Source organism: Scardinius erythrophthalmus (assembly GCF_964197995.2).
Source record: "Scardinius erythrophthalmus genome assembly, chromosome: 24".
NCBI lineage: Eukaryota > Metazoa > Chordata > Actinopteri > Cypriniformes > Leuciscidae > Scardinius > Scardinius erythrophthalmus.
The window spans coordinates 31,793,026-31,820,501 of NC_138244.1; the positions used below are offsets into that span (position 1 = coordinate 31,793,026).

Consider the following 27,476-nt stretch of genomic DNA (forward strand, 5'->3'; position numbering starts at 1 on the left):
CAAAGCCGCGATTACAAAAAAAAAAATAATCCACTCTGCGTGCATTTTTAGAGCATGTTATGAGAGGCGAATCACAACTACTTCAGAAAACCCAGCACAATAGGAACTTACCAGGCAGTGACGTATGTGTAACTAAGTATTAAAATAAAAAGAATTTCACCTCAGAAAAACGGACGTTCCTGTGACTGTCATGTCAGCCGTTATAGGCTAACTGTGTTCGTAGCGCACACTCTTAAATCGCACGCGCAAATGCGGCGGCGCGCGCTGTGTATAAAATGCAAAGCAAACTACGAGCATGCAATGTTGTTACGTTGTAAATTAGTAAGTCACGAAATAAAAGTAAAATACCAATAAATCATGTTACTGGTATGTTGTGTGTTAGCTAAGAAGGATTTGCATGCAGGTATGATTTTAATTCTATTCACCAGGAGCAGTTTCCATGTTTCATTAACAGTTCTTGTTAATATTGTGTATTCACCATGGTAACTGTCGTTTCAATATTAACCCCAAAATGCCACTTTATTTTCACTTTGTGTTATTTTTTATATTTTTAGATGACTGGTGGCTCATACCAACATTGTATTAACAAAAGCTAGTTTGGCACTGCTATTTAATAGATTTAGCATCTATGCCTAATGTTTATTTCTTAGTAGTCTTTACTATTAGTCATATTCTTACAATTTATGTGTATGTTAAGTAAAGGGGGACAGAATTATTATTTTATTTTTTTTTACCTTTAAAAGGGGCATTTCTTTCCTAATGTTATTAAAGTTACAGTATGCTTCATCTTTCAATTTAAAATCTTGCATTTGATCAATATATTCAATTAGAAATATTAAGACACTATAGGGCTGTTACCAATCAAATTAAATCATTAACACAAAAAAAAAACCTGCATTAAATACAATAAAATAATAAATAATATAAAAATAATATAATAAAATAATATTATGAGATTGTTGGGGAATAGAATAGAATAGAATCGGGCATTTATATAGCGCTTTCATATGTACTACTGTACACCCAAAGCGCTTTACACTCAGATCAGGGGATCTCTCCTCAACCACCACCAGTGTGCAGCATCCACTGGGATGATGCGACGGCAGCCACAGTACAACGGCGCCAGTGCGCTCACCACACACCAGCTATAGGTGGAGAGAGGAGAGAGAGTGATAGAGCCAATTCAATGTAAGGGGATTATTAGGCGGATAAGCGGTAGAAGATGGATGGATGGATGGATGGATGGGATTATTAGGAGGCCATGATTGGTAAGGGCCAATGGGTGGAATGTGGCCAGGTTACACCCCTACTCGTTACGAGAAATGCCATGGGATTTTTAATGACCACAGAGAGTCAGGACCTCAGTTTTACGTCTCATCCGAAGGACGGTGCTCTTTGACAGTATAGTGTCCCCGTCACTACACTGGGGCGTTAAGACCCACACAGACCACAGGGTGAGCGCCCACTGCTGGCCTCGCTAACACCTCTTCCAGCAACAACCTGGTTTTCTCAGGAGGTCTCCTATCCAGGTACTAACCAGGCTCAACCCTGCTTAGCTTGAACACAGCTCATCAACATGCCTACAGGAAGGGACATTCTACAGCTACAGCGTTAACACAAATGACTGATGAATGGCTGAAAGAAATCGATGCAGGAAAGATAGTGTGCTCTGTTTTACTAGATTTCAGTGCCGCTTTTGATATTCTTGACCATAAATTGTTAATTAAGAAATTGCACTGCTATGGTTTTGACAGGGATTCTGTTGCATGGATCAATAGTTATCTTACCAATAGAAAATATTGTGTTTATTGCAATGGAGGTTTCTCAGAAATGAGGGTTATGAGCTGTGGAGTGCCACAGGGGAGTTGTTTGGGGCCGCTTTTATTTTCAATATTTACTAATGATTTACCTTTAGTTTTAAACAATGCTTCCATTGCTATGTACGGAGATGATTCTACCATATATTCATCAGCGTTTGTGTCGAGAGCTTGAAGAGACTCTAAATGAAGAGCTAGTGCGTATTAGGAGATGGGTTAATATAAATAAATTGGTACTTAATATAGAAAAAACAAAATGTAGTGTATTATGTTCTAAGAGGGTAGGGAGAGTAGAGCCAAGACTGCAATTAAAACTAGATGACATAGAAATAGAACAGGTTACAGAAGTTAAGTTACTTGGTGTATTGATTGATAGCCGTATGTCCTGGACAAATCAGATTGATGAAATGTTGAAGAAAATGGGGAGAGCGATGGCTGCAATTAGATATTGTAAAATATATTTACCAAGACATTTGATTAAACAATTAATGCAAGCTTTAGTTCTCTCTCAACTAGATTACTGTACAGTCATATGGTCCAACACAGGGACGGACTGACAATCTGTGCGTTCTGGAAAAGTCCAGAACGGCCGTCCAACCGAAGGCCGTCGGCACAAAAAAAAAAAAAAAAAAGTCTAAAGCAATATGAACCGCCAACAGCAGGGGCACTAATATGATCACTTATATGCTACGTGTAAAAAACAACAACTGAGGAAGAAGAGTCGGCCTATAGCCACTGACAGAAAGTTAGTTTTATAAGGCTGCACTTTTAAATTTGCTTACATTATATTTGTATAGCAGTGGTCTCCAACGTGGTGCCTGTGAGTTGCCCGCTAAACACATTCTATAAATAGCCCTAACTTGCCGTCGGAGTTCCAGACTTCGGAAAAAAATGTATAATTTTGCGACCTTTTCAACTAAACGTTTCAATTTGAACTTTTGCCTCTACAAAATTACCCAACTCTTTTTGATTATACGCTGTCATTTGCGTTGCGTATGTGAAACATCAAATGGCAAACGCTCAAAAAGCGGAACAAAACTTGTTTGATCTGAGCAGCGCATTATTAGCTCGGGCCAAAAAAACAGATCGCGGCCAAAGCAGCTGTGCGGGCTGATCTCGATCACGCGAACATTAGGCTATTACACAGAGCTGCGCGATCAACTGAGAACGAAGCATTTAAATCCAGCGCAGAATTCTCTATCTCTATCTCTATTATAAACCCACAAATGACTGTGTGATTTAAGCTTGTAAAAAGCCAGATGAAACATCGCTGATATTCTCAACATATTGACGCAAAAAAAAAAAAAAAATACAGGCGAAACATTGTTCCGAGAACAAACCAGTTAGAAGACATTTCACACCAAAACTTATGAATTAACTTTAGTAAAACAAACTTTTTGGGCAGAAATGTGCCTGTAGGCCCTATTCATATTAAAAATGCTGTTATATTAATATAGTCATGTATGAAATGTAGCCTAATGCAGTAATGTTTTGTTTAGAAGTTATGGCAGTTTATTTATTTATTTTTTTCATTTATATTTATACTAAATGTTTGGGCTACTGTTTTTGATAACACATACAATAGGTTTATAGAAAATCAAAAAAAAAAAAAAATCATGAATATTTTCATAATTTTTCAGGAATTTTTTTTTTTTTTTTTACGCTTGTAAGTCTGAACCAGAATATCAAGATATTTTATTATTTCCCATATGATGGTGAAAAGTAAAAAAGCTTCACCATGTTATGTATAATAAATATTGGAGTATAACAAATAAAAATTCCTTCTAGATTATTTTATCCCTTGAGGTATGGCCCTCGCACACAAAAAGGTTGGAGACCCCTGGTATATAGTAACTATATGTTTTATAATTACAAGTTTGTGTAATTTGGGGTTACTGTGACATTTCATTATTTGTATTTTATGGCATTACATTTTTTGTTTTTATTTAAAGGCTGAGGCTTCATTAATAAACACAACCCCAATTATCATCAATGGTTTTGAGATGTTACTTGCTGTGAATACCTTGTCTGATAGGCTACAGTATTGTGGCATATAGTATCAGGACATCCTGGCTATAGTGCAGTGTGCACGTCACACATGGCTAGAGGCGAATGGCCGGATGATGGGCCTATTTGGGAGAAAGTCCAGGGCTGTTTTTTAGCCCCAGTCCGTCCCTGGTCCAACACATCAGAATATAATCTCAATCGATTACAGGTGGCTCAAAACAAAGCTGCCCGTATAGTGCTTAATTGTTCATATAGAACTAGAGTTTGTGATATGTTGAATATGTTAAACTGGCTACCAGTTAAAAGTAGGTTATATTATTCTCTTCTTGGTTTTGCAAGAAATGTTATAACAACAAGAACTCCTGTTATTTTATTTAATAATTTTAAGTTTTCTTAGGATGGACACGAATATGTCACACGTCAGTCATCAGAAGGAAGATTTCTCCTGCCTGTTAATAGAACAGGAGCCAGACAGAGAACATTACACTATAGGGCCATGGTAGCATGGAATTCCTTACCTAGTTTTTTGGTCAATGAAGCCAGATGGTCTTTAAAATTAAATTGAAATTGTATTTATTTACACAAGTTCTTATGACTTTTTACTTTTGTTTTTTGTTAAAAAGGTGCTAAGTAAAAGTTTTTGATCCTATAAGTATACATGGGTTCTTAGTTCATGAGTTTGATCTAAATTTTAACCAACTTAAATCAAGGAATATTTTCAGTTAATCTTCTACTAAATGTCTTTGTTTATGTTTGTATGTTGTATGAATGCTTGCTTATTTTGTAAACATTGATATGTAATAGTGATTTTGACCACAGGAAGAACAGCACTCATATGTATATATATGAGATAGCTGATTGTTGGATCAATAAACAATTCAATTCAATTCAAGCTTCAGTGGGCAACCAGTGTTGGGCTACAGGGTGATATGGCTGCTGGCGAAAATTCAACATGTTGCAAGCAAATGGTTTAGAGAATAAAAAAATCTAATTTTTGTTTACCATCCGTACAAATATCACTCTCAGTGTGGGAAATATCATCCAAGTGAATAAATCCGTTCTGGAACTGTAATAGACTTTGTTCATCTCTCTTTTTTCTGTAATAGGTCAGGCACAAACTAGTGCAGCACCACAGACAGGTAATTATACACCTTTGAATTAGAACCAGATCTGCTTTTCACACAACTTGTAAAACAGCCTAAAAAATGAGTTTGAACTGAAAAACATAAAGCACTGCAATCAATCTGATATGTCAACATCTTCATCTAAACATAACATTGTTGTTTATTTGTGTGTTAATTTCTTCTGCTTCAACAGTGACATTGAACATGACTGCCTCACGGCCAGTACTCAAAGGTAATGATGCTGATGAGGATGAAACTCATCTAATATTAATATTACAAAACTAATATTACCACTTTGTTTGTTATCTCATCAAAAATACAAAACTAACAAATTAACAAATGAAAAACCTAATGACCTGTTTTTCTCTCTTTATATTGTTTTGTGATTAATAGCTGTCAAGTTGGTGAATGGACCCAACCTCTGTTCTGGAAGAGTGGAGGTTCTCCACAATGGAATATGGGGAACAGTGTGTGATGATCTGTGGGATTCTACAGATGCAGCAGTGGTGTGTAGAGAACTGGGCTGTGGGAGTGTTATAGAGGCAAAGAGTTCTGCTTATTTTGGACAAGGTTCTGGACAAATATGGTTGGATAATGTCCAGTGCCGTGGGAATGAATCAACACTGACAAACTGTTCATCAAATGCATGGGGATCACATGACTGTGTGCACGGTGAAGATGCTGGAGTCATCTGCCAAGGTGAGTCAAACACATTTATTTATGCTTTAATTAATTAAACAATGAATAGCCATGACCACTAATGATGATGAGGCAGGAAACAAAAGATACACATGCTGAAAGTCCTTGAAAACGAAACAAGAACAGACTAAACATGACATTACTCCCCCCTCCGGAAGGCGGCTCCTGATGCCTGAAGACTAATGAGCAGGCAATCTCTTTGGGGGAAGTGAATTGGGAGCCAGCTAATGTGTACATTAAGCTTCATTTAGAACTTTGTAACTTTTGCCCAGTTGGTTGCATGGGCTGAATGAATTGGCCTGTTCTCAGTGTCAGACATTGACTTTTGTTCCACTCACTTCATGTTTGGAATCTCTGCAGTCGACTTTCTTAGCATGTTGAAGGCGAATGGTTTAGAGAATAAAAACCTAATTTTTGTTTACCATCCGTTTGAATATCACTCTCAGTGTGGGAAAGACCATGCAAATGAAGATATCCGTTTTGGAACTGTAATAGACTTTGTTAATCTCTCTTTTTCTGTAGCAGGCCAGGCACAAACTACTGCAGCACCATCGACAGGTAATTATAGACCTTTAAATTAGAACCAGATCTGCTTTTCACACAACTTTTAAAACAGCCTAAAAAATGAGTTTGAACTGAAAAACATAAAGCACTGCAATCAATCTGATATGTCAACATCTTCATCTAAACATAACATTGTTGTTTATTTGTGTGTTAGTTTCTTCTGCTTCAACAGTGACATTGAACACGACTGCCTCACGGCCAGGACCCAAAGGTAATGATGCTGAGGATGAAACTCCACTAATATTAACACTTTGTTTGTTATCTCATCAAAAATATAAAACTAACAAACAAAAATTAACACACGAAAAACCTAATGACCTGTTTTTTCTCTCTTTATATTGTTTTGTGATTAATAGCTGTCAAGTTGGTGAATGGACCCAACCTCTGTTCTGGAAGAGTGGAGGTTCTCCACAATGGAATATGGGGAACAGTGTGTGATGATCTGTGGGATTCTACAGATGCAGCAGTGGTGTGTAGAGAACTGGGCTGTGGGAGTGTTATAGAGGCAAAGAGTTCTGCTTATTTTGGACAAGGTTCTGGACAAATATGGTTGGATAATGTCCAGTGCCATGGGAATGAATCAACACTGACAAACTGTTCATCAAATGCATGGGGATCACATGACTGTGTGCACGGTGAAGATGCTGGAGTCATCTGCCAAGGTGAGTCAAACACATTTATTTATGCTTTAATTAATGAAACAATGAAAAGCCATGACAACTAATGATGATGAGGCAGGAAACGAAAGAGACACATGCTAAATGTCCTTGAAAACAAAACAAGAACAGACTAAACATGACATTACTCCCCCCTCCGGAAGGCGGCTCCTGATGTCTGAAGACTAATGAGCAGGCAATCTCTTTGGGGGAAGTGTCAGGGCAGGTAGCAGCGTAAGGTTTGGAAGTCCGTGGTGCAGACAGAGCGATGTCAGACCAAGGTGGACGGTCCTGGGTGAAGCAGAGGGAGTGAGGATCCAAGGTGGAGTCGACTGCTCGACAGGCCGAGGTGGAGCTACAGGCTTGGAGGTCTGATGTGGAGCACTGGAATTGACAACCCTGGGCTGAGCTGGCGAATCTGAAGCCCAAGGCTGGTCTAAGAAGGGTAGAGTAAATAGTGGAGCTGAGGGACTGAAGAGAGCCAGAAAAGGAGGGGCCCGAAGGACTGAATGGCTTGGGCTGAGGAGGTGGGAGAGGGAGGCTAGGTGGGCATATCATTAGTGGCAACAAAAGCTTTGAGCTGGTTAGGACCAGCGGCGATGAAGGAGGCTTGAAGATGGACAGTACCATCTGTGACGAAGATGAGTGGGAACCGGACTGGACCGGTGGAGACGGAGAAGAAGAGGAAGACTTGGTCTGGGCAGACCCAATGGAAATGAAGGGACTTGGATGCCGGACGGAACCAGTGGAGGAGGAAGGGCCTGAGCACAGGAAGTGATCAGCAAATCGTTCTCTCCAAACTGAATTCAAATACTGGAGGAAGGGCTTCACCACACAACTCATCATCCAGCTCCACCAGTACCAGTACTCCACCAGGATCCATCTGTTGTATCCTTCAGTCACGGGGAACGAAGGACACATTTGGAGGCCGCATTTGAAGGAGCCTTTGTGGCGCAACGGTGACGCAATCGGCCTTCGAAGGATGCAGCCTCTGAATTGGGACCAAGCTAATGTGTACATTTTAGCTTCATTTAGAACTTTGTAACTTTTGCCCAGTTGGTGGCATGGGCGAAATGAATTGGCCTGGTCTCAATGTCAGACATTGAGTTTTGTTCCACTCACTTCATGCTTGCAATCTTTGCAGTCCACTTTCTTAGCATGGTGAAGGCGAATGGTTTAGAGAATAAAAACCTAATTTTTGTTTACCATCCGTTTGAATATCACTCTCAGTGTGGGAAAGACCATGCAAATGAAGAAATCCGTTCTAGAACTGTAATAGACTTTGTTCATTTCTCTTTTTCTGTAGCAGGCCAGGATGAAACTCCACTAATATCTCATCAAAAATACAAAACTAACAAACAAAAATGAACAAACGAAAAACCTAATGACCTGTTTTTCTCTCTTTATATTGTTTTGTGGTTAAAAGCTGTCAAGCTGGTGAATGGATCCAACCGCTGTTCTGGAAGAGTGGAGGTTCTCCACAATGGAACATGGGGAACAGTGTGTGATGATCTGTGGGATTCTACAGATGCAGCAGTGGTGTGTAGAGAACTGGGCTGTGGGAGTGTTATAGAGGCAAAGAGTGTTGCTTATTTTGGACAAGGTTCTGGACAAATATGGCTGGATGATGTCCAGTGCCGTGGGAATGAATCAACACTGACAAACTGTTCATCAAATGCATGGGGATCACATAACTGTGGGCACAATGAAGATGCTGGAGTCATCTGCCAAGGTGAGTCAAACACATTTATTCATGCTCTAATTAATGAAACAATGAATAGCCATGACCACTAATGATGATGAGGCAGGAAACAAAAGATACACATGCTAAAAGTCCTTGAAAACGAAACAAGAACAGACTAAACATGACATTACTCCCCCCTCCGGAAGGCGGCTCCTGATGCCTGAAGACTAATGAGCAGGCAATCTCTTTGGGGGAAGTGAATTGGGAGCCAGCTAATGTGTACATTAACCTTTATTTAGAACTTTGTAACTTTTGCCCAGTTGGTTGCATGGGCTAAATTAATTGGCCTGGTCTCAATGTCAGACATTGACTTTTGTTCCACTCACTTCATGTTTGGAATCTATGCAGTCCACTTTCTTAGCATGGTGAAGGCGAATGGTTTAGAGAATAAAAACCTAATTTTTGTTTACCATCTGTTTGAATATCACTCTCAGTGTGGGAAAGACCATGCAAATGAAGAAATCCGTTCTGGAACTGTAATAGACTTTGTTCATTTCTCTTTTTCTGTAGCAGGCCAGGCACAAACTAGTGCAGCACCATCGACAGGTTATTATAGACCTTTGAATTAGAACCAGATCTGCTTTTCACACAACTTTTAAAACAGCCTTAAAAAATTAGTTTGAACTGAAAAACATAAAGCACTGCAATCAATCTGATATGTCAACATCTTCATCTAAACATAACATTGTTGTTTATTTGTCTGTTAGTTTCTTCTGCTTCAACAGCGACATTGAACACGACTGCCTCACGGCCAGGACCCAAAGGTAATGATGCTGAGGAGGATGAAACTCCACTAATATTAACACTTTGTTTGTTATCTCATCAAAAATACAAAACTAACAAACAAAAATTAACACACACGGAAAACCTAATGACCTGTTTTTCTCTCTTTATATTGTTTTGTGATTAATAGCTGTCAAGTTGGTGAATGGACCCAACCTCTGTTCTGGAAGAGTGGAGGTTCTCCACAATGGAATATGGGGAACAGTGTGTGATGATCTGTGGGATTCTACAGACGCAGCAGTGGTGTGTAGAGAACTGGGCTGTGGGAGTGTTATAGAGGCAAAGAGTTCTGCTTATTTTGGACAAGGTTCTGGACAAATATGGTTGGATAATGTCCAGTGCCATGGGAATGAATCAACACTGACAAACTGTTCATCAAATGCATGGGGATCACATGACTGTGTGCACGGTGAAGATGCTGGAGTCATCTGCCAAGGTGAGTCAAACACATTTATTTATGCTTTAATTAATGAAACAATGAAAAGCCATGACAACTAATGATGAGAAGGCAGGAAAACGAAAGAGACACATGCTAAATGTCCTTGAAAACAAAACAAGAACAGACTAAACATGACATTACTCCCCCCTCCGGAAGGCGGCTCCTGATGCCTGAAGACAAATGAGCAGGCAATCTCTTTGGGGGAAGTGTCAGGGCAGGTAGCAGCGTAAGGTTTGGAAGTCCGTGGTGCAGACAGAGCGATGTCAGACCAAGGTGGACGGTCCTGGGTGAAGCAGAGGGAGTGAGGATCCAAGGTGGAGTCGACTGCTCGACAGGCCGAGGTGGAGCTACAGGCTTGGAGGTCTGATGTGGAGCACTGGAATTGACAACCCTGGGCTGAGCTGGCGAATCTGAAGCCCAAGGCTGGTCTAAGAAGGGTAGAGTAAATAGTGGAGCTGAGGGACTGAAGAGAGCCAGAAAAGGAGGGGCCCGAAGGACTGAATGGCTTGGGCTGAGGAGGTGGGAGAGGGAGGCTAGGTGGGCATATCATTAGTGGCAACAAAAGCTTTGAGCTGGTTAGGACCAGCGGCGATGAAGGAGGCTTGAAGATGGACAGTACCATCTGTGACGAAGATGAGTGGGAACCGGACTGGACCGGTGGAGACGGAGAAGAAGAGGAAGACTTGGTCTGGGCAGACCCAATGGAAATGAAGGGACTTGGATGCCGGACGGAACCAGTGGAGGAGGAAGGGCCTGAGCACAGGAAGTGATCAGCAAATCGTTCTCTCCAAACTGAATTCAAATACTGGAGGAAGGGCTTCACCACACAACTCATCATCCAGCTCCACCAGTACCAGTACTCCACCAGGATCCATCTGTTGTATCCTTCAGTCACGGGGAACGAAGGACACATTTGGAGGCCGCATTTGAAGGAGCCTTTGTGGCGCAACGGTGACGCAATCGGCCTTCGAAGGATGCAGCCTCTGAATTGGGACCAAGCTAATGTGTACATTTTAGCTTCATTTAGAACTTTGTAACTTTTGCCCAGTTGGTGGCATGGGCGAAATGAATTGGCCTGGTCTCAATGTCAGACATTGAGTTTTGTTCCACTCACTTCATGCTTGCAATCTTTGCAGTCCACTTTCTTAGCATGGTGAAGGCGAATGGTTTAGAGAATAAAAACCTAATTTTTGTTTACCATCCGTTTGAATATCACTCTCAGTGTGGGAAAGACCATGCAAATGAAGAAATCCGTTCTAGAACTGTAATAGACTTTGTTCATTTCTCTTTTTCTGTAGCAGGCCAGGATGAAACTCCACTAATATCTCATCAAAAATACAAAACTAACAAACAAAAATGAACAAACGAAAAACCTAATGACCTGTTTTTCTCTCTTTATATTGTTTTGTGGTTAAAAGCTGTCAAGTTGGTGAATGGATCCAACCGCTGTTCTGGAAGAGTGGAGGTTCTCCACAATGGAACATGGGGAACAGTGTGTGATGATCTGTGGGATTCTACAGATGCAGCAGTGGTGTGTAGAGAACTGGGCTGTGGGAGTGTTATAGAGGCAAAGAGTGTTGCTTATTTTGGACAAGGTTCTGGACAAATATGGCTGGATGATGTCCAGTGCCGTGGGAATGAATCAACACTGACAAACTGTTCATCAAATGCATGGGGATCACATAACTGTGGGCACAATGAAGATGCTGGAGTCATCTGCCAAGGTGAGTCAAACACATTTATTCATGCTCTAATTAATGAAACAATGAATAGCCATGACCACTAATGATGATGAGGCAGGAAACAAAAGATACACATGCTAAAAGTCCTTGAAAACGAAACAAGAACAGACTAAACATGACATTACTCCCCCCTCCGGAAGGCGGCTCCTGATGCCTGAAGACTAATGAGCAGGCAATCTCTTTGGGGGAAGTGAATTGGGAGCCAGCTAATGTGTACATTAACCTTCATTTAGAACTTTGTAACTTTTGCCCAGTTGGTTGCATGGGCTAAATTAATTGGCCTGGTCTCAATGTCAGACATTGACTTTTGTTCCACTCACTTCATGTTTGGAATCTATGCAGTCCACTTTCTTAGCATGGTGAAGGCGAATGGTTTAGAGAATAAAAACCTAATTTTTGTTTACCATCTGTTTGAATATCACTCTCAGTGTGGGAAAGACCATGCAAATGAAGAAATCCGTTCTGGAACTGTAATAGACTTTGTTCATTTCTCTTTTTCTGTAGCAGGCCAGGCACAAACTAGTGCAGCACCATCGACAGGTTATTATAGACCTTTGAATTAGAACCAGATCTGCTTTTCACACAACTTTTAAAACAGCCTTAAAAAATTAGTTTGAACTGAAAAACATAAAGCCCTGCAATCAATCTGATATGTCAACATCTTCATCTAAACATAACATTGTTGTTTATTTGTCTGTTAGTTTCTTCTGCTTCAACAGCGACATTGAACACGACTGCCTCACGGCCAGGACCCAAAGGTAATGATGCTGAGGAGGATGAAACTCCACTAATATTAACACTTTGTTTGTTATCTCATCAAAAATACAAAACTAACAAACAAAAATTAACACACACGGAAAACCTAATGACCTGTTTTTCTCTCTTTATATTGTTTTGTGATTAATAGCTGTCAAGTTGGTGAATGGACCCAACCTCTGTTCTGGAAGAGTGGAGGTTCTCCACAATGGAATATGGGGAACAGTGTGTGATGATCTGTGGGATTCTACAGACGCAGCAGTGGTGTGTAGAGAACTGGGCTGTGGGAGTGTTATAGAGGCAAAGAGTTCTGCTTATTTTGGACAAGGTTCTGGACAAATATGGTTGGATAATGTCCAGTGCCATGGGAATGAATCAACACTGACAAACTGTTCATCAAATGCATGGGGATCACATGACTGTGTGCACGGTGAAGATGCTGGAGTCATCTGCCAAGGTGAGTCAAACACATTTATTTATGCTTTAATTAATGAAACAATGAAAAGCCATGACAACTAATGATGAGAAGGCAGGAAAACGAAAGAGACACATGCTAAATGTCCTTGAAAACAAAACAAGAACAGACTAAACATGACATTACTCCCCCCTCCGGAAGGCGGCTCCTGATGCCTGAAGACAAATGAGCAGGCAATCTCTTTGGGGGAAGTGTCAGGGCAGGTAGCAGCGTAAGGTTTGGAAGTCCGTGGTGCAGACAGAGCGATGTCAGACCAAGGTGGACGGTCCTGGGTGAAGCAGAGGGAGTGAGGATCCAAGGTGGAGTCGACTGCTCGACAGGCCGAGGTGGAGCTACAGGCTTGGAGGTTTGATGTGGAGCACTGGAATTGACACCCCTGGGCTGAGCTGGCGAATCTGAAGCCCAACTGGTCTAAGAAGGGTAGAGTAAATAGTGGAGCTGAGGGACTGAAGAGAGCCAGAAAAGGAGGGGCCCGAAGGACTGAATGGCTTGGGCAGAGGAGGTGGGAGTGGGAGGCTAGGTGGGCATATCATTAGTGGCAACAAAAGCTTTGAGCTGGTTAGGACCAGCGGCGATGAAGGAGGCTTGAAGATGGACAGTACCATCTGTGACGAAGATGAGTGGGAACCGGACTGGACCGGTGGAGACGGAGAAGAAGAGGAAGACTTGGTCTGGGCAGACCCAATGGAAATGAAGGGACTTGGATGCCGGACGGAACCAGTGGAGGAGGAAGGGCCTGAGCACAGGAAGTGATCAGCAAATCGTTCTCTCCAAACTGAATTCAAATACTGGAGGAAGGGCTTCATCACACAACTCATCATCCAGCTCCACCAGTACCAGTACTCCACCAGGATCCATCTGTTGTATCCTTCACTTCACGGGGAACGAAGGACGCATTTGGAGGCCGCATTTGAAGGATCCTTTGTGGCGCAACGGTGACGCAATCGGCCTTCGAAGGATGCAGCCTCTGAATTGGGACCAAGCTAATGTGTACATTTAAGCTTCATTTAGAACTTTGTAACTTTTGCCCAGCTGGTGGCATGGGCTAAATGAATTGGCCTGGTCTCAATGTCAGACATTGAGTTTTGTTCCACTCACTTCATGCTTGCAATCTTTGCAGTCCACTTTCTTAGCATGGTGAAGGCGAATGGTTTAGAGAATAAAAACCTAATTTTTGTTTACCATCCGTTTGAATATCACTCTCAGTGTGAGACAGACCATGCAAATGAAGAAATCCGTTCTGGAACTGTAATAGACTTTGTTCATTTCTCTTTTTCTGTAGCAGGCCAGGATGAAACTCCACTAATATCTCATCAAAAATACAAAACTAACAAACAAAAATGAACAAACGAAAAACCTAATGACCTGTTTTTCTCTCTTTATATTGTTTTGTGGTTAAAAGCTGTCAAGTTGGTGAATGGACCCAACCGCTGTTCTGGAAGAGTGGAGGTTCTCCACAATGGAACATGGGGAACAGTGTGTGATGATCTGTGGGATTCTATAGATGCAGCAGTGGTGTGTAGAGAACTGGGCTGTGGGAGTGTTATAGAGGCAAAGAGTGTTGCTTATTTTGGACAAGGTTCTGGACAAATATGGCTGGATGATGTCCAGTGCCGTGGGAATGAATCAACACTGACAAACTGTTCATCAAATGCATGGGGATCACATAACTGTGGGCACAATGAAGATGCTGGAGTCATCTGCCAAGGTGAGTCAAACACATTTATTCATGCTCTAATTAATGTAACAATGAATAGCCATGACCACTAATGATGATGAGGCAGGAAACAAAAGATACACATGCTAAAAGTCCTTGAAAACGAAACAAGAACAGATTAAACATGACATTACTCCCCCCTCCGGAAGGCGGCTCCTGATGCCTGAAGACTAATGAGCAGGCAATTTCTTTGGGGGAAGTGAATTGGGAGCCAGCTAATGTGTACATTAACCTTCATTTAGAACTTTGTAACTTTTGCCCAGTTGGTTGCATGGGCTAAATTAATTGGCCAGGTCTCAATGTCAGACATTGACTTTTGTTCCACTCACTTCATGTTTGGAATCTCTGCAGTCGACTTTCTTAGCATGTTGAAGGCGAATGGTTTAGAGAATAAAAACCAAATTTTTGTTTACCATCCGTTTGAATATCACTCTCAGTGTGGGAAAGACCATGCAAATGAAGATATCCGTTCTGGAACTGTAATAGACTTTGTTCATCTCCCTTTTTTTCTGTAGCAGGCCAGGCACAAACTAGTGCAGCACCATCGACAGGTAATTATACACCTTTGAATTAGAACCAGATCTGCTTTTCACACAACTTTTAAAACAGCCTAAAAAACAAGTTTGAACTGAAAAACATAAAGCACTGCAATCAATCTGATATGTCAACATCTTCATCTAAACATAACGTTGTTTATTTGTGTGTTAGTTTCTTCTGCTTCAACAGCGACATTGAACACGACTGCCTCACGGCCAGGACCCAAAGGTAATGATGCTGAGGAGGATGAAACTCCACTAATATTAACACTTTGTTTGTTATCTCATCAAAAATACAAAACTAACAAACAAAAATTAACACACGAAAAACCTAATGACCTGTTTTTCTCTCTTTATATTGTTTTGTTATTAATAGCTGTCAAGTTGGTGAATGGACCCAACCTCTGTTCTGGAAGAGTGGAGGTTTTCCACAATGGAATATGGGGAACAGTGTGTGATGATCTGTGGGATTCTACAGATGCAGCAGTGGTGTGTAGAGAACTGGGCTGTGGGAGTGTTATAGAGGCAAAGAGTTCTGCTTATTTTGGACAAGGTTCTGGACAAATATGGTTGGATAATGTCCAGTGCCGTGGGAATGAATCAACACTGACAAACTGTTCATCAAATGCATGGGGATCACATGACTGTGGGCACGGTGAAGATGCTGGAGTCATCTGCCAATGTGAGTCAAACACATTTATACAACTGATGTATATTTGGGATGTTATAGAGTATACTGTTGTGTCTGTGAAAAATAAATTTTATTTGTTTTGATATTTTCTCATGAGATTTCTCATATTTATGTTATCTAAAGAATATAATCTACTTGAAAGAACCAATGTATAATTATAGTATTTCATTATTTTATGTTACATGTTATACGTGCAATAACACAACAACTTTTTCCAATTATATTCCATTCATGCTTAACTCACGGGGTCAAGCTATCCAATGGCATGCACATAGTATTGTTGAGGACATTTGTGTGGTCACCCCCAGTGGTAAACTTAGGCATTATTGTATGTTCTATTACGTTCTTTCCACTCATCGTCTGTGAAATGGAGAACGACAACATCCCATCCGTCCTTGTTTCAGACTCTCATCCACAGTCGACTTGTTTTTAGCTCGGGAAGGGGCATACACAGGGCAGCTTTTTAAGCAATGTTGCTGGGCAATGTTGCTGTCAACGGGCAACCAGATGAGTCACAGGGCCCACGACTGATCTAAATTATCCAGATAGAAATGTATTGGCCATTTTCAATGGGAAAGTGCCCAAGCAACAATCGCTCGGCAAGATTGCCCATCAACATTGCTCAAAAAGTTTCCCTGTGTATCATCACCTTTAGTTTGATACTTTTTTTGAGAAATTTGTCTTGGGCTATCGAGAGAGCAGTTTCAATGCACAACAGTCCACCATACATTTACACTTTATCCATACAACACAAAACATAACATTTCCAAATGGTATACATCAATCATTACACTATTTTAATACACAATACCTACACCTAAATTATAACCCAATACCCAACACATTACAAATCTACCCTCACTCACACAAAGCAATCATTACTTATTGTTCAATCATGTAATTGACAATGTGTGAGGAAATAATAGGAGGATGCAAGATGCAAGTAAAACTCAGTTTATTGTTGGTGGTCAGATGTAAAGACACAGGTCGGGGACAAACACTCAGGTGGCTGTTGAAGCAGGGACGAGATGGCGATCCGGTGGTGGTGCAGTGGTAAGCGTGCTCGAGTGAAACCCAGGAACCGTGGAACATCCAGACGACACGAGGAACTGACGAAATCCAGACGACACGAAGAACTGACGAAATCCAGACGAGGAACCTTGTAGACGAGGCACGAGCACAGGACACACACCGGGAAACAACCACAACGATCTGACAACATGAGAGTGAAGTTACTGGGCATATAAAGGAACCTGGGATTGATGACAGCTGGTGACACTAATTAACACAACGAGTAACCACACCCACACAATTACACTCACGCAGACACATCAGTGAGAGACAGCCGATTCATGAACCGTGACAGTACCCCCCTCCCTAGGAACGCCTCCTGGCGTTCCCAGACAACCTTACCTGTCGATTGTAATCATCGATAAGGGAGTGATCCAGAATGTCTCTAGCAGGTACCCAACTTCTCTCCTCCGGACCGTAACCCTCCCAGTCCACCAAGTACTGAAATCCGCGTCCCCTCCGTCTCGAGTCCAGAATACGGTGTACCAAATACGTAGGTTCCCCATCTACGAGTCGCGGCGGGGGGGGAACCGGGGCAGGCGGATTAAAGTGAGAATAAAACACGGGCTTGACTCTAGACACATGGAAGGCGGGGTGAATTCTCCTGTACGCAGGAGGGAGTTTGAGTCGGACTGTCACCGGACTAATAATCTTGGTGACAGGAAACGGGCCAATGAATTTGGGAGCTAACTTTTTAGACACGGAGCGGAGCGGAATATTCTTGGTAGAAAGCCACACTTTTTGACCCACGACGTAGACGGGAGGCTTTGACCGGTGGCGATCGGCCTTGGCCTTCATGCGCCCCCCTGCTTGGAGTAGAGTCTCACGGGCTCTAGTCCAAGTACGGCGGCACCTCTGGACGAATGCGTGAGCGGAGGGGACCGCGACCTCGGATTCCAGACTCGGAAAAATTGGTGGCTGGTAACCTAAACTACACTTAAATGGCGAAAGGCCCGTGGATGACACTGGTAATGAATTGTGGGCGTACTCCACCATAGAAAGCTGTTGGCTCCAGGACGACGGATTCTTGGCAACCAAACATCGCAACATTCTCTCGAGGTCCTGGTTGGCTCGTTCAGACTGACCATTGCTCTGGGGATGATAGCCCGAGGACAGACTGACCGTGGCCCCCAGTAACTTACAAAATTCTCGCCAAAATTTGGATACGAATTGGGAACCTCTGTCAGAGACCACGTCCATCGGGAGGCCATGTAACCGAAAGACGTGATCTATGACTGTGACCGCTGTCTCCTTGGCTGAAGGTAATTTGGGCAAGGGGATGAAATGTGCCGCCTTCGAGAACCGGTCCACTACGGTTAAAACAACCGTCATGCCTTTGGAGGGCGGGAGGGCGGTGACAAAATCTAGAGCGATATGGGACCAGGGTCTCGAAGGGACAGACAGCGGTCGAAGTAACCCGTCTGGGGGTTGGTTAGATGTCTTACCAGTGGCACAGACTGAGCAAGCCAAAAAAAAATCGTGAATGTCGCGAGCCATTAATGGCCACCAGAATCGTTGCTTAACTAGAAAACTCGTGCGAGTCACTCCTGGATGACACGCCACGTTGGAGCAATGACCCCATCGAATAACGTCGGACCGTAACCCCTCCGGAACAAACAAACGACTCGGTGGGCAACCAGGCGGAGGCGTTACCCCTTCTAGGGCTGTCTTGACCCTCGATTCGACCTCCCATACCAGAGTGGAGATGACAACCTTCTCAGGTAAAATACACTCGGGAGTCACCGGGCGTTCGGATGGATCAAAAATACGAGATAAAGAGTCGGGTTTGATGTTCTTGGAACCCGGGCGGTACGAGAGAACAAAATCAAAACATCCGAAAAAAAGAGCCCACCGAGCTTGCCTGGAGTTGAGTCTTTTAGCAGATCTGATGTATTCAAGATTCTTGTGATCGGTCCAAACGATAAAGGGTACCCCCGAACCCTCTAACCAATGACGCCACTCCTCCAACGCTAACTTGACTGCCAACAACTCTCTGTTACCAATGTCATAATTACGTTCGGCAGGCGATAGTCGATGAGAAATAAACGCGCAGGGATGCATCTTGTCGTCTGAGGAAGCGCGTTGTGAAAGCACTGCTCCTACTCCCACCTCTGACGCGTCGACCTCCACCACGAACTGACGTGTGGGATCAGGGGTGACAAGAATTGGAGCCGAAACGAAGCGACTCTTGAGGTTGGTGAACACTGCCTCGGCAGTGTTCGACCACCTGAACGTCGTTCGGGGGGAGGTCAAGGCAGTCAGAGGTGCGACTAGTTGGCTGAAATTGCGAATGAAACGCCGGTAAAAATTGGCGAACCCCAGAAACCGCTGTAGGGCCTTACGGGAATCTGGACTTGGCCAATCAACCACAGCCTTAACCTTGTCAGGATCCATGCGCACTCCCTCAGAAGAGATGATGTACCCTAGGAAGGGAACAGACTGTGCATGAAACGCGCATTTCTCTGCCTTGACAAAAAGCCCATTCTCTAACAGTCTCTGGAGCACTCGTCTGACGTGTTGAACGTGTTCCTGGAGAGACGAAGAAAAAATCAATATGTCATCCAGGTAAACATATATGAATTGATCTACCATGTCTCTCAACACGTCATTCACGAGTGCCTGGAAAACCGCTGGGCTGTTGGAAAGCCCGAAAGGCATAACCAAATATTCAAAGTGCCCCCTGGGGGTATTAAAAGCGGTTTTCCATTCATCCCCCTTCCTGATGCGAACCAAATGATATGCATTGCGTAAGTCCAGTTTCGTGAAAATGGATGCTCCCTGCAACCTCTCGAAAGCTGAAGACATCAACGGCAAAGGAAAAGAATTCTTTACCGTGATGTTGTTCAGCTCTCGGTAATCAATGCAAGGTCGCAGAGAACCATCCTTCTTCCCAACGAAAAAGAACCCCGCCCCCGCAGGAGAAGAGGAAGGCTGGATGAATCCAGAGGCCAGAGAATCAGAAATATATTTCTCCATGGCCTCCCTCTCGGGAACAGAAAGAGAGTAAAGTTTGCCCTTAGGCGGAGATTTACCTGGCAGTAGATCTATCGCACAGTCATAGGAACGATGCGGAGGGGAGAAGCAGCACGAGACTTACTGAACACTTCCTTCAGATCGAGGTACTCCGCGGGCACGTTAGACAAATCCGCTGCCTCACCCTGAAACACAGAACCAGACACAGAGGGACAGGCAGACACTAAACAGGACTCATGACAGTGGTTACTCCATGTGGAAACAGTATTAGTGCACCAGTCGACACGGGGTTGTGTCTTGAAAGCCACGGGTGTCCCAAAACCACTGGTGCAAGTGGTGAGTCCATGAGTAAAAATGAGATGAGTTCTGTGTGATTGCCAGAAGTGATGAGGGTGATGTTTTCAGTAGAATGCGTAATCCGGGGAAGTTCCTGTCCATTGAGTGCGTTGACGATAATCTGGTGCGGGAGGGGAGTGACGGGAATCTGAAGTTTAAGTGCAAGTTTGGAGTCCATGAAATTACCCTCCGCTCCCGAATCCAGTAGTGCATTGGTGCAGTGCGTCGACGTTCGCCATCTCAGTCTTACCGGGAGGAGGGTCGATGATGGTGATGAGGTCTTTTCGGCGGAGATCCCACCCGATAGTAGCCTCATACTTACTACCGGGCTTGCTTCTTTTCCACAGTATAGGCAGAGTCCATGGGATCTCCGCCTTTCCCTCTCCTCCCGGGAAAGCCGAGCTCTCCCCACCTGCATGGGCTCGTGGTCGAATGCGGGGCTGACCGCGCTCACACCACCGGGCTGGTGGTCCCCCGTGTCGGGCTGTGGACGGCTGGGATGCGTCAATCTGGTCACACGATTCAGTCGAGCGTCCACTCTCAGAGCAAGATCCACCAGTCCGTTCAATGACTCAGGTAAGTCCAAAGTATATATCTCCCTTTGAACGCGGTCAGCCAGCCCATGCAGGAACATATCCCACTGCGCCTCCTCGTTCCAATGGCACTCTGCGGCCAGGGTGCGGAACTGAATGGAATAGTCCGCCACCGAGCCTTCCCCCTGCCGCAGTTCGGCGAGTAATCTGGCCGCCTCCTTACCCGCCACTGCACGGTCGAACACTCTCCTCATCTCCTCGGAGAGTGCCTGGAACGAGGTGCAGCAGTTGTTTCCGTTCTCCCACACCGCCGTTCCCCAAAGCGCTGCTTTCCCTGACAGCAGGGTCAATACAAATGCCACCTTTGCATGTTCACTCTGGAAAGTGCGTGGCTGTAAGGCAAAATGCATGGAACATCTCGTGAGGAATGCTCTGCAATATTCAGGCTCACCGGAATACCCCTCAGGTGTAGGTAGGCGTGGCTCCGGTCCTTCCGCTGCTGCGGGCGCTGGTGGTGGGGGAACGGGCGGTGTGGGGGGCGCAGTGGGAATCCGTAGCTGTTGTATCTGTTGGGAGAGCTCGGACACCTGCTTCACGAGTGCTTGTACCGCACGACCTGTGCCTCCTCTTGTTGGTCCATACGTGTGATGCAGTGAGCGATGAAATCGTTGAGTTGAGTTGTGCTTGCTGCGTCCATGATTGGTCAGATCGTTCTGTGAGGAAATAATAGGAGGATGCAAGATGCAAGTAAAACTCAGTTTATTGTTGGTGGTCAGATGTAAAGACACAGGTCGGGGACAAACACTCAGGTGGCTGTTGAAGCAGGGACGAGATGGCGATCCGGTGGTGGTGCAGTGGTAAGCGTGCTCGAGTGAAACCCAGGAACCGTGGAACATCCAGACGACACGAGGAACTGACGAAATCCAGACGACACGAAGAACTGACGAAATCCAGACGAGGAACCTTGTAGACGAGGCACGAGCACAGGACACACACCGGGAAACAACCACAACGATCTGACAACATGAGAGTGAAGTTACTGGGCATATAAAGGAACCTGGGATTGATGACAGCTGGTGACACTAATTAACACAACGAGTAACCACACCCACACAATTACACTCACGCAGACACATCAGTGAGAGACAGCCGATTCATGAACCGTGACACAATGGAATTAGAGAGAATTTATACCTATTCAACTTACAGATTGTCTTGCCTGAGGGCATCAGCTCATTCTCCTTATGAAGAATATGGCTTGGATCAACAATAATAAATAAGGCTCTGCTTTTTTACAGACAGATGGGGCTAAATGGCAATTATTTCAACCACATTTTGAAGTTGTGACCTACGTTTAATGGACATATTGTGAAGCCATGACATATTATTGATTAAATAGCTGATCTGTAGAACTGTAACATGATACTTTTATCCACCCCATAGTCCCTGAGTCTTTACAAATAATGCAAGCACTGACTAGCTTGTGTCCAAACATACTCCACTTGATGGCCTCATTTTAGCTGAGAAGTAAATCCCTGAATGCTTATATGTTATTGCCTGCTAAACGTCCTCCTCATAAATTGACACTGGGCAATGATCACCCACAAACCTTGGGTCAAAAAATTATTTCTTTCATTTTTTTTAACATTCCACATCAAGTTAAGCTCCTTACACCACTGCACAACCCCTTCTATCTCTGATTTATACATAAAAATATCTGAATATTTGGTCAGTAAACTGAGTATGGCTGTATCAGTATAGATGTGTGTATGTATTAATATATATATTGTCCGTTTTATTGTAAATACTAATAATTAACATTCATTAATACAGTATTGATCTCCAACAAAACATATCAATAAATAAAAGGTATCAATAAATGTTGAAACTGTTTAAATTTTATTAAAACATTTCATATTTTAGTATCATGACATTTTTTTCTTGCACTATGTCCTAAACCAAAACACATGTTTGCTTAGCTATATGTTTTTACTGTCCTCCGCTTTAATAAAGTATAGAATCAAATGCTGGTCTAAATAATACACAGCCTGATTATCCTGTATTTCTTTTTCTCTTTTAGCACTGTAACTCTGGAGACCACTGGAGAGAGGGCAGGTTTGTAGAATTCCATGACAGTGGGTCCCCTGATGTTGTCTGAAAGAAACAAAGGGTTTTTTTTTTTTTATTATTATTATTATTATTTTTATTTATTTTTTATTAAAAAACCTAATTTAATTCAGTTGAGTGATGTATTGGTTATGCATATTTTAAAAATCTGCTATATGTCAGATTGAATCCATTACATATCACTGTATTATATTTCTTGTTCACAGATATTTGGACCCAAGAACAACGGAACATATCCACGGCTCCAATTCTGTGTGGTTCTTTGATTATGCTATTTGTTTCTCTGCTAGGTGTCCTGAACTTTTTCTAGAATATTTCACAGAGTGAAATACTTTTTACAAAGAATGTTCATTGTTTTACACACATTTAATTTCTTTCTAAATTAATGTGATACTGATGCCACATTGCTACAAGCTGGGTTTCTCAACACCTTTGCAAATCACACTCTCTCAAGATCATCTTAAATACGTCACTCCTGATTGTACGTTGGAGTAATATCTTTTTTTCCCAAATCAACATGTAGATTTCTTGTTATTAAGTAGAACTTAAGAGCTGTCTGGTTCAAAGGGTAGTTTTCTTTTCACATTAAAGTGTGGGGTAGAATCATTAGGAAGAACAGAAACAATGTCTACTGTTTGACAATATTCTATGTTACTCTGAGGTGGTTCAATAGATTTTTGACATGTACTGATAAATAAATCTTTTCAACAAATGATCATTTAAACCTATTTTATTTTCCCCACCAGTGCTTAATACATGTGCCAAACAGACAATATAAATAAACTGCAAAGCAATCTCAAAGGTCTTTGTCTCTTCAATAATGAGTCAATGAGATGAAGTAAACTTATCGTTTGAATGTCCTGTCTTTGATAAGTTGAAGTGATGATGAAGATGAAATGAGTTACAAATCCACAAGGCTACTTGAGTGCGATGCAATGGATGTAATCCTATAATCCACAATGTGAGAATAGATCGCGGTCAACAGCATTCAGTGAATCGTTGTCCTCAGCGCCACGTTACTGGCCATGTGCTAGGCCATGTGTTGTAGCCTCGTTGCCAGCATGGACTGCTCTTGAATTCACTGCCTCTTGTATCCAATCAGTGCTCACAAAAGAACATGTGGAAGTTAAATGTCCTTTCTAGAAAGAAAGCAAATAGCTAACATCAATGATCTTATGAAACAAACACAACGTCAAATGTATCAATCCATACTCACAGTTGAGCAGAAACTCAAAGAGTTCTCAACAAAGGACTTTAGAGGAGCAAGAAGGTAGCATGAGTTCAACCATTAGATTTCCCTCTACCAAACGAACTGACTTACACGATGGTAGCTGAGATTATATGTCCGGTTACCTCCAGGCAATAGCGCCCTCAAGCTGCTCCTGTTGTTACTGCATGTGACCCAAATACATCACACAAGGGCATCAACAAGAGTAGCTAAAATACAATAATACAAAAAGTAATGATTTGTCGGTTACAATAGTGTACAACTAAGTCTGAAATAAAGACACAAATAAACAAATGACAACAGAAGTCATTTTTCCACAGTATATTGTACAACTATTTACACTATATATTCACGTTTCCACAAATACACAACAAGCAAACTCACATAACATTAAAATCACCAAAGAAATGAACAATGTGGGAACGCTTCAGAATACTGTTCCATCATTAATGAATAACTACACAGGAACAAATGAGTAACGCATCATTAACTCTCTAGTAACTACAGTACTATTACCTAAGAAGAAACTCTGACTAATGAATTAGAAACTAATGGCACTCAGTCGAATGAGGTAGTTCACTATTAGCTAATCAGTAACTACTATTTTTTCATAGTGGTTACCTACTAGTAATGACTCAAGTATTACCAAATCCTTCAGAAGGAATTACTAATTATTTGGAAAAGTATTCTAAAGTGAAAAAAAAACTAAAAAGATAAGTCTCTAGTAATGGCTGAAGTCATTGTAAGCTTTTAAGGGGTTTTGAAAGGTTGTGAATCGTAATTGCTTCATAATTGTACCAGGCCAATCTCTGTGGCCCTACCACTCCTCTATCACATTGCAAGCTGTGGAGCTTCTGGGTGAGTTTGCTGGTCCCCAGTGTCTCATTCAGGCCTCCGGTGGAGGATACGTTGTCAATTGCTGCATTAGGAATGCGCTAGAGTCCTCCAGGGATGAAGATTTGGCTGTGTTGCACCCTTTATGGAGCGTAGCGTTGGTCGAATCTGACCCATTTCATGGAGAGAGAGCACGATTGCATACAGAAATGCCTTAAAATCCGCTAGATCTGCTTATATTTCAACCCTGTTAGAAGAAAACAAACACAACCCTAGGAATTGTTTTGAAACAGTGGCTAAATTAACGAGAAATAAAGCTTCAACCCACGATGTTTCTAAACAGCACAGTAATGACTTAAGAACTTCTTTACTTACAAGATTGATAATAGTGGAGAGAAAATTAGAACTATGCAACCGTCTACAAAGGTATCATATCAGGCAGTGCATTGTAGTCTCCCTGAGGAAAAATTCCTTTTATGCATTGCTATAGGAGAGGAAGAATTGTCTAATCTCGTTAAATCATATAAATCAATAACATGTATGTTAGACCCTATACCGACTAAGCTACTGAAAGAGATGCTTCCAGAGGTCTTCTTAATATCATTAGTTCATCTTTGTCATTAGGATACGTACCAAAAACTTTTAAGCTGGCTATTAATAAACCACTTGTTAAAAAAACGCAACTTGATCCTACTGAATTAGTCGATTACAGGCCGATCACTAATCTACATTTTCTGTCAAAGGCAGTATCCACACAACTGTGTTCCTTTTTAGAAAGAAATGATATCTTCGAGGATTTCCAGTCAGGATTTAGACCGTACCATAGTACCGAGACAGCTCTCATTAGAGTCACAAATGATCTGCTCTTATCATCCGATCGTGGTTGTATCTCTCTATTGGTGTTACTCGATCTTAGTGCTGCATTTGACACTATCGACCACAACATTCTTTTAAATAGACTCGAAAATGATGTTGGCATTAGTGGAATTGCACTAGCATGGTTTAAATCATATTTATCTGACCATTATCAGTTTGTAGCAGTAAATGAAGAGATGTCTTATCGATCACAAGTTCAGTATGGAGTACAAGGCTCAGTACTAGGACCGCTGCTGTTCACTCTGTACATGCTACCCTTAGGAGATATCATTAGGAAGCATGGCATTAGTTTTCACTGTTATGCTGATGATACTCAGCTCTATATTTCTTCACGCCCGGACGAAACTTACCAATTCACAAAATTAACGGAATACACAGCTGATATAAAAAAAACTGGATGACTAGTAATTTCCTACTACTTAATTAAACAAAAAAAACAGAGATTCTAATTATTGGACCAAAAACATCTGCAAGTACTAACCTAGAATACTGTCTAACACTCGATGGATGTTCGGTCAAGTCTTCATCGTCAGTTAGATCAATGTATCTCTTAAACAAAATAATGTTGTCAAAAAAATGGTTATTATTGAAAACATATCTGTCCTTTAAGAAACTCAAATATAAATTGGTATAATCAAGAGCCATGTTAGCCCCCCCATGGATGTGCCCTCAATCTGGAAATAATACCGGTTTTCAAATAAGAAATATTTTTAGTGAGTACCATTTCAGCCATTTCAGTGATAAAATTAGTCGGAAGGCAAACATCCTCAACACGCAAATCAAGGAAATGTTCTAGAGCCAATAGACCTTCATGGTGTGGAATATTTGTATATAGCGAGGTTACATATATAGTTGCCTGTATTACATCCTGCTGGACATTTTGTACCGTTGTTAAACAATACAAATACCTAGAATATCAAAAGCGACTGCTGGCGGGAGATCCTTTTCCTATTTAGCACCAAAACTTTGGAACAGTCTTCCTAACATTGTCTAGGAAGCAGACACACTCTGTCAGTTCAAAGCTAGATTAAAGACACATCTCTTTGACCTAGCATACACATAAAACATTATCAACTTATATAATTCAAATCATGTAAAATGTTATGCTGCATAAATTAGGTCAGCCGGAACCAGGAACACTTCCAATAAAACCGGATGTACTTATTACACCATAAGAAGTATGGCATCTACACTTATATTAGTCTCTCTATTTATCCCGAGATTTACTGTAGTCAGCTGGATCAAGATCTGATGAAGGACCTGTGCCTGGACACACTCTCACTCACACACCAGATCTGATGAAGTATGGGGTTAGATTTCGGTCACAATTCTGCGCGCGCAAGATCACATTTTGAGCGTGCAAAAGGGCATTTCGCACGCGCGTGAACTGAGTTTTGCGGAGAAATGTTCATCTCACAGATAAGAAAATATTTAGAGCGAACGAAAATCAATTTTACATTTAAAATAAGTATTTGAATGTGCGCAGACGTTCTCTTTCGCATGTGCAACGTTTCACTTTCTTGCTGCTCTCACACCAGCCCTGAGCGCTCTCTTAGCGCAGACGACTCGCTTGCTCAACACAACCCAGTGTTACAATATGCCATAATTCCAGCCAATCAGAGATGAGGCTGCTAAATTCTGATTGGCTGGCTTGACAACCAATCACAAGACTCCCTGCATCACCGACGGCAGAAGAGGAAGAAACGAGATTAGAACCTATGATTAGAACGTGTGCTGAAAACTCAACT

The 27,476-nt window shown here is 42.2% G+C and overlaps 1 protein-coding gene across 1 annotated transcript; it reads left to right on the forward strand.

The window, feature by feature from the left end:
* Positions 1 to 5,152: 5,152 nt before the first annotated feature.
* Positions 5,153 to 23,496, forward strand: LOC308684662 (scavenger receptor cysteine-rich domain-containing protein DMBT1-like; the record flags this gene model as incomplete). The annotated part of the gene is made up of 18 exons (XM_081355905.1): positions 5,153 to 5,180; positions 5,342 to 5,647; positions 6,170 to 6,205; positions 6,366 to 6,422; positions 6,568 to 6,873; positions 9,122 to 9,157; positions 9,319 to 9,375; positions 9,525 to 9,830; positions 11,252 to 11,557; positions 12,080 to 12,115; positions 12,277 to 12,333; positions 12,483 to 12,788; positions 14,209 to 14,514; positions 15,039 to 15,074; positions 15,232 to 15,288; positions 15,436 to 15,741; positions 22,744 to 22,778; positions 22,997 to 23,496. 17 exons carry the CDS (start codon positions 5,153 to 5,155, stop codon positions 22,749 to 22,751), a joined length of 2,550 nt encoding a protein of 849 aa, XP_081212031.1. The 3' UTR covers positions 22,752 to 22,778; positions 22,997 to 23,496.
* Between the last annotated feature and the right edge of the window lie 3,980 nt (positions 23,497 to 27,476).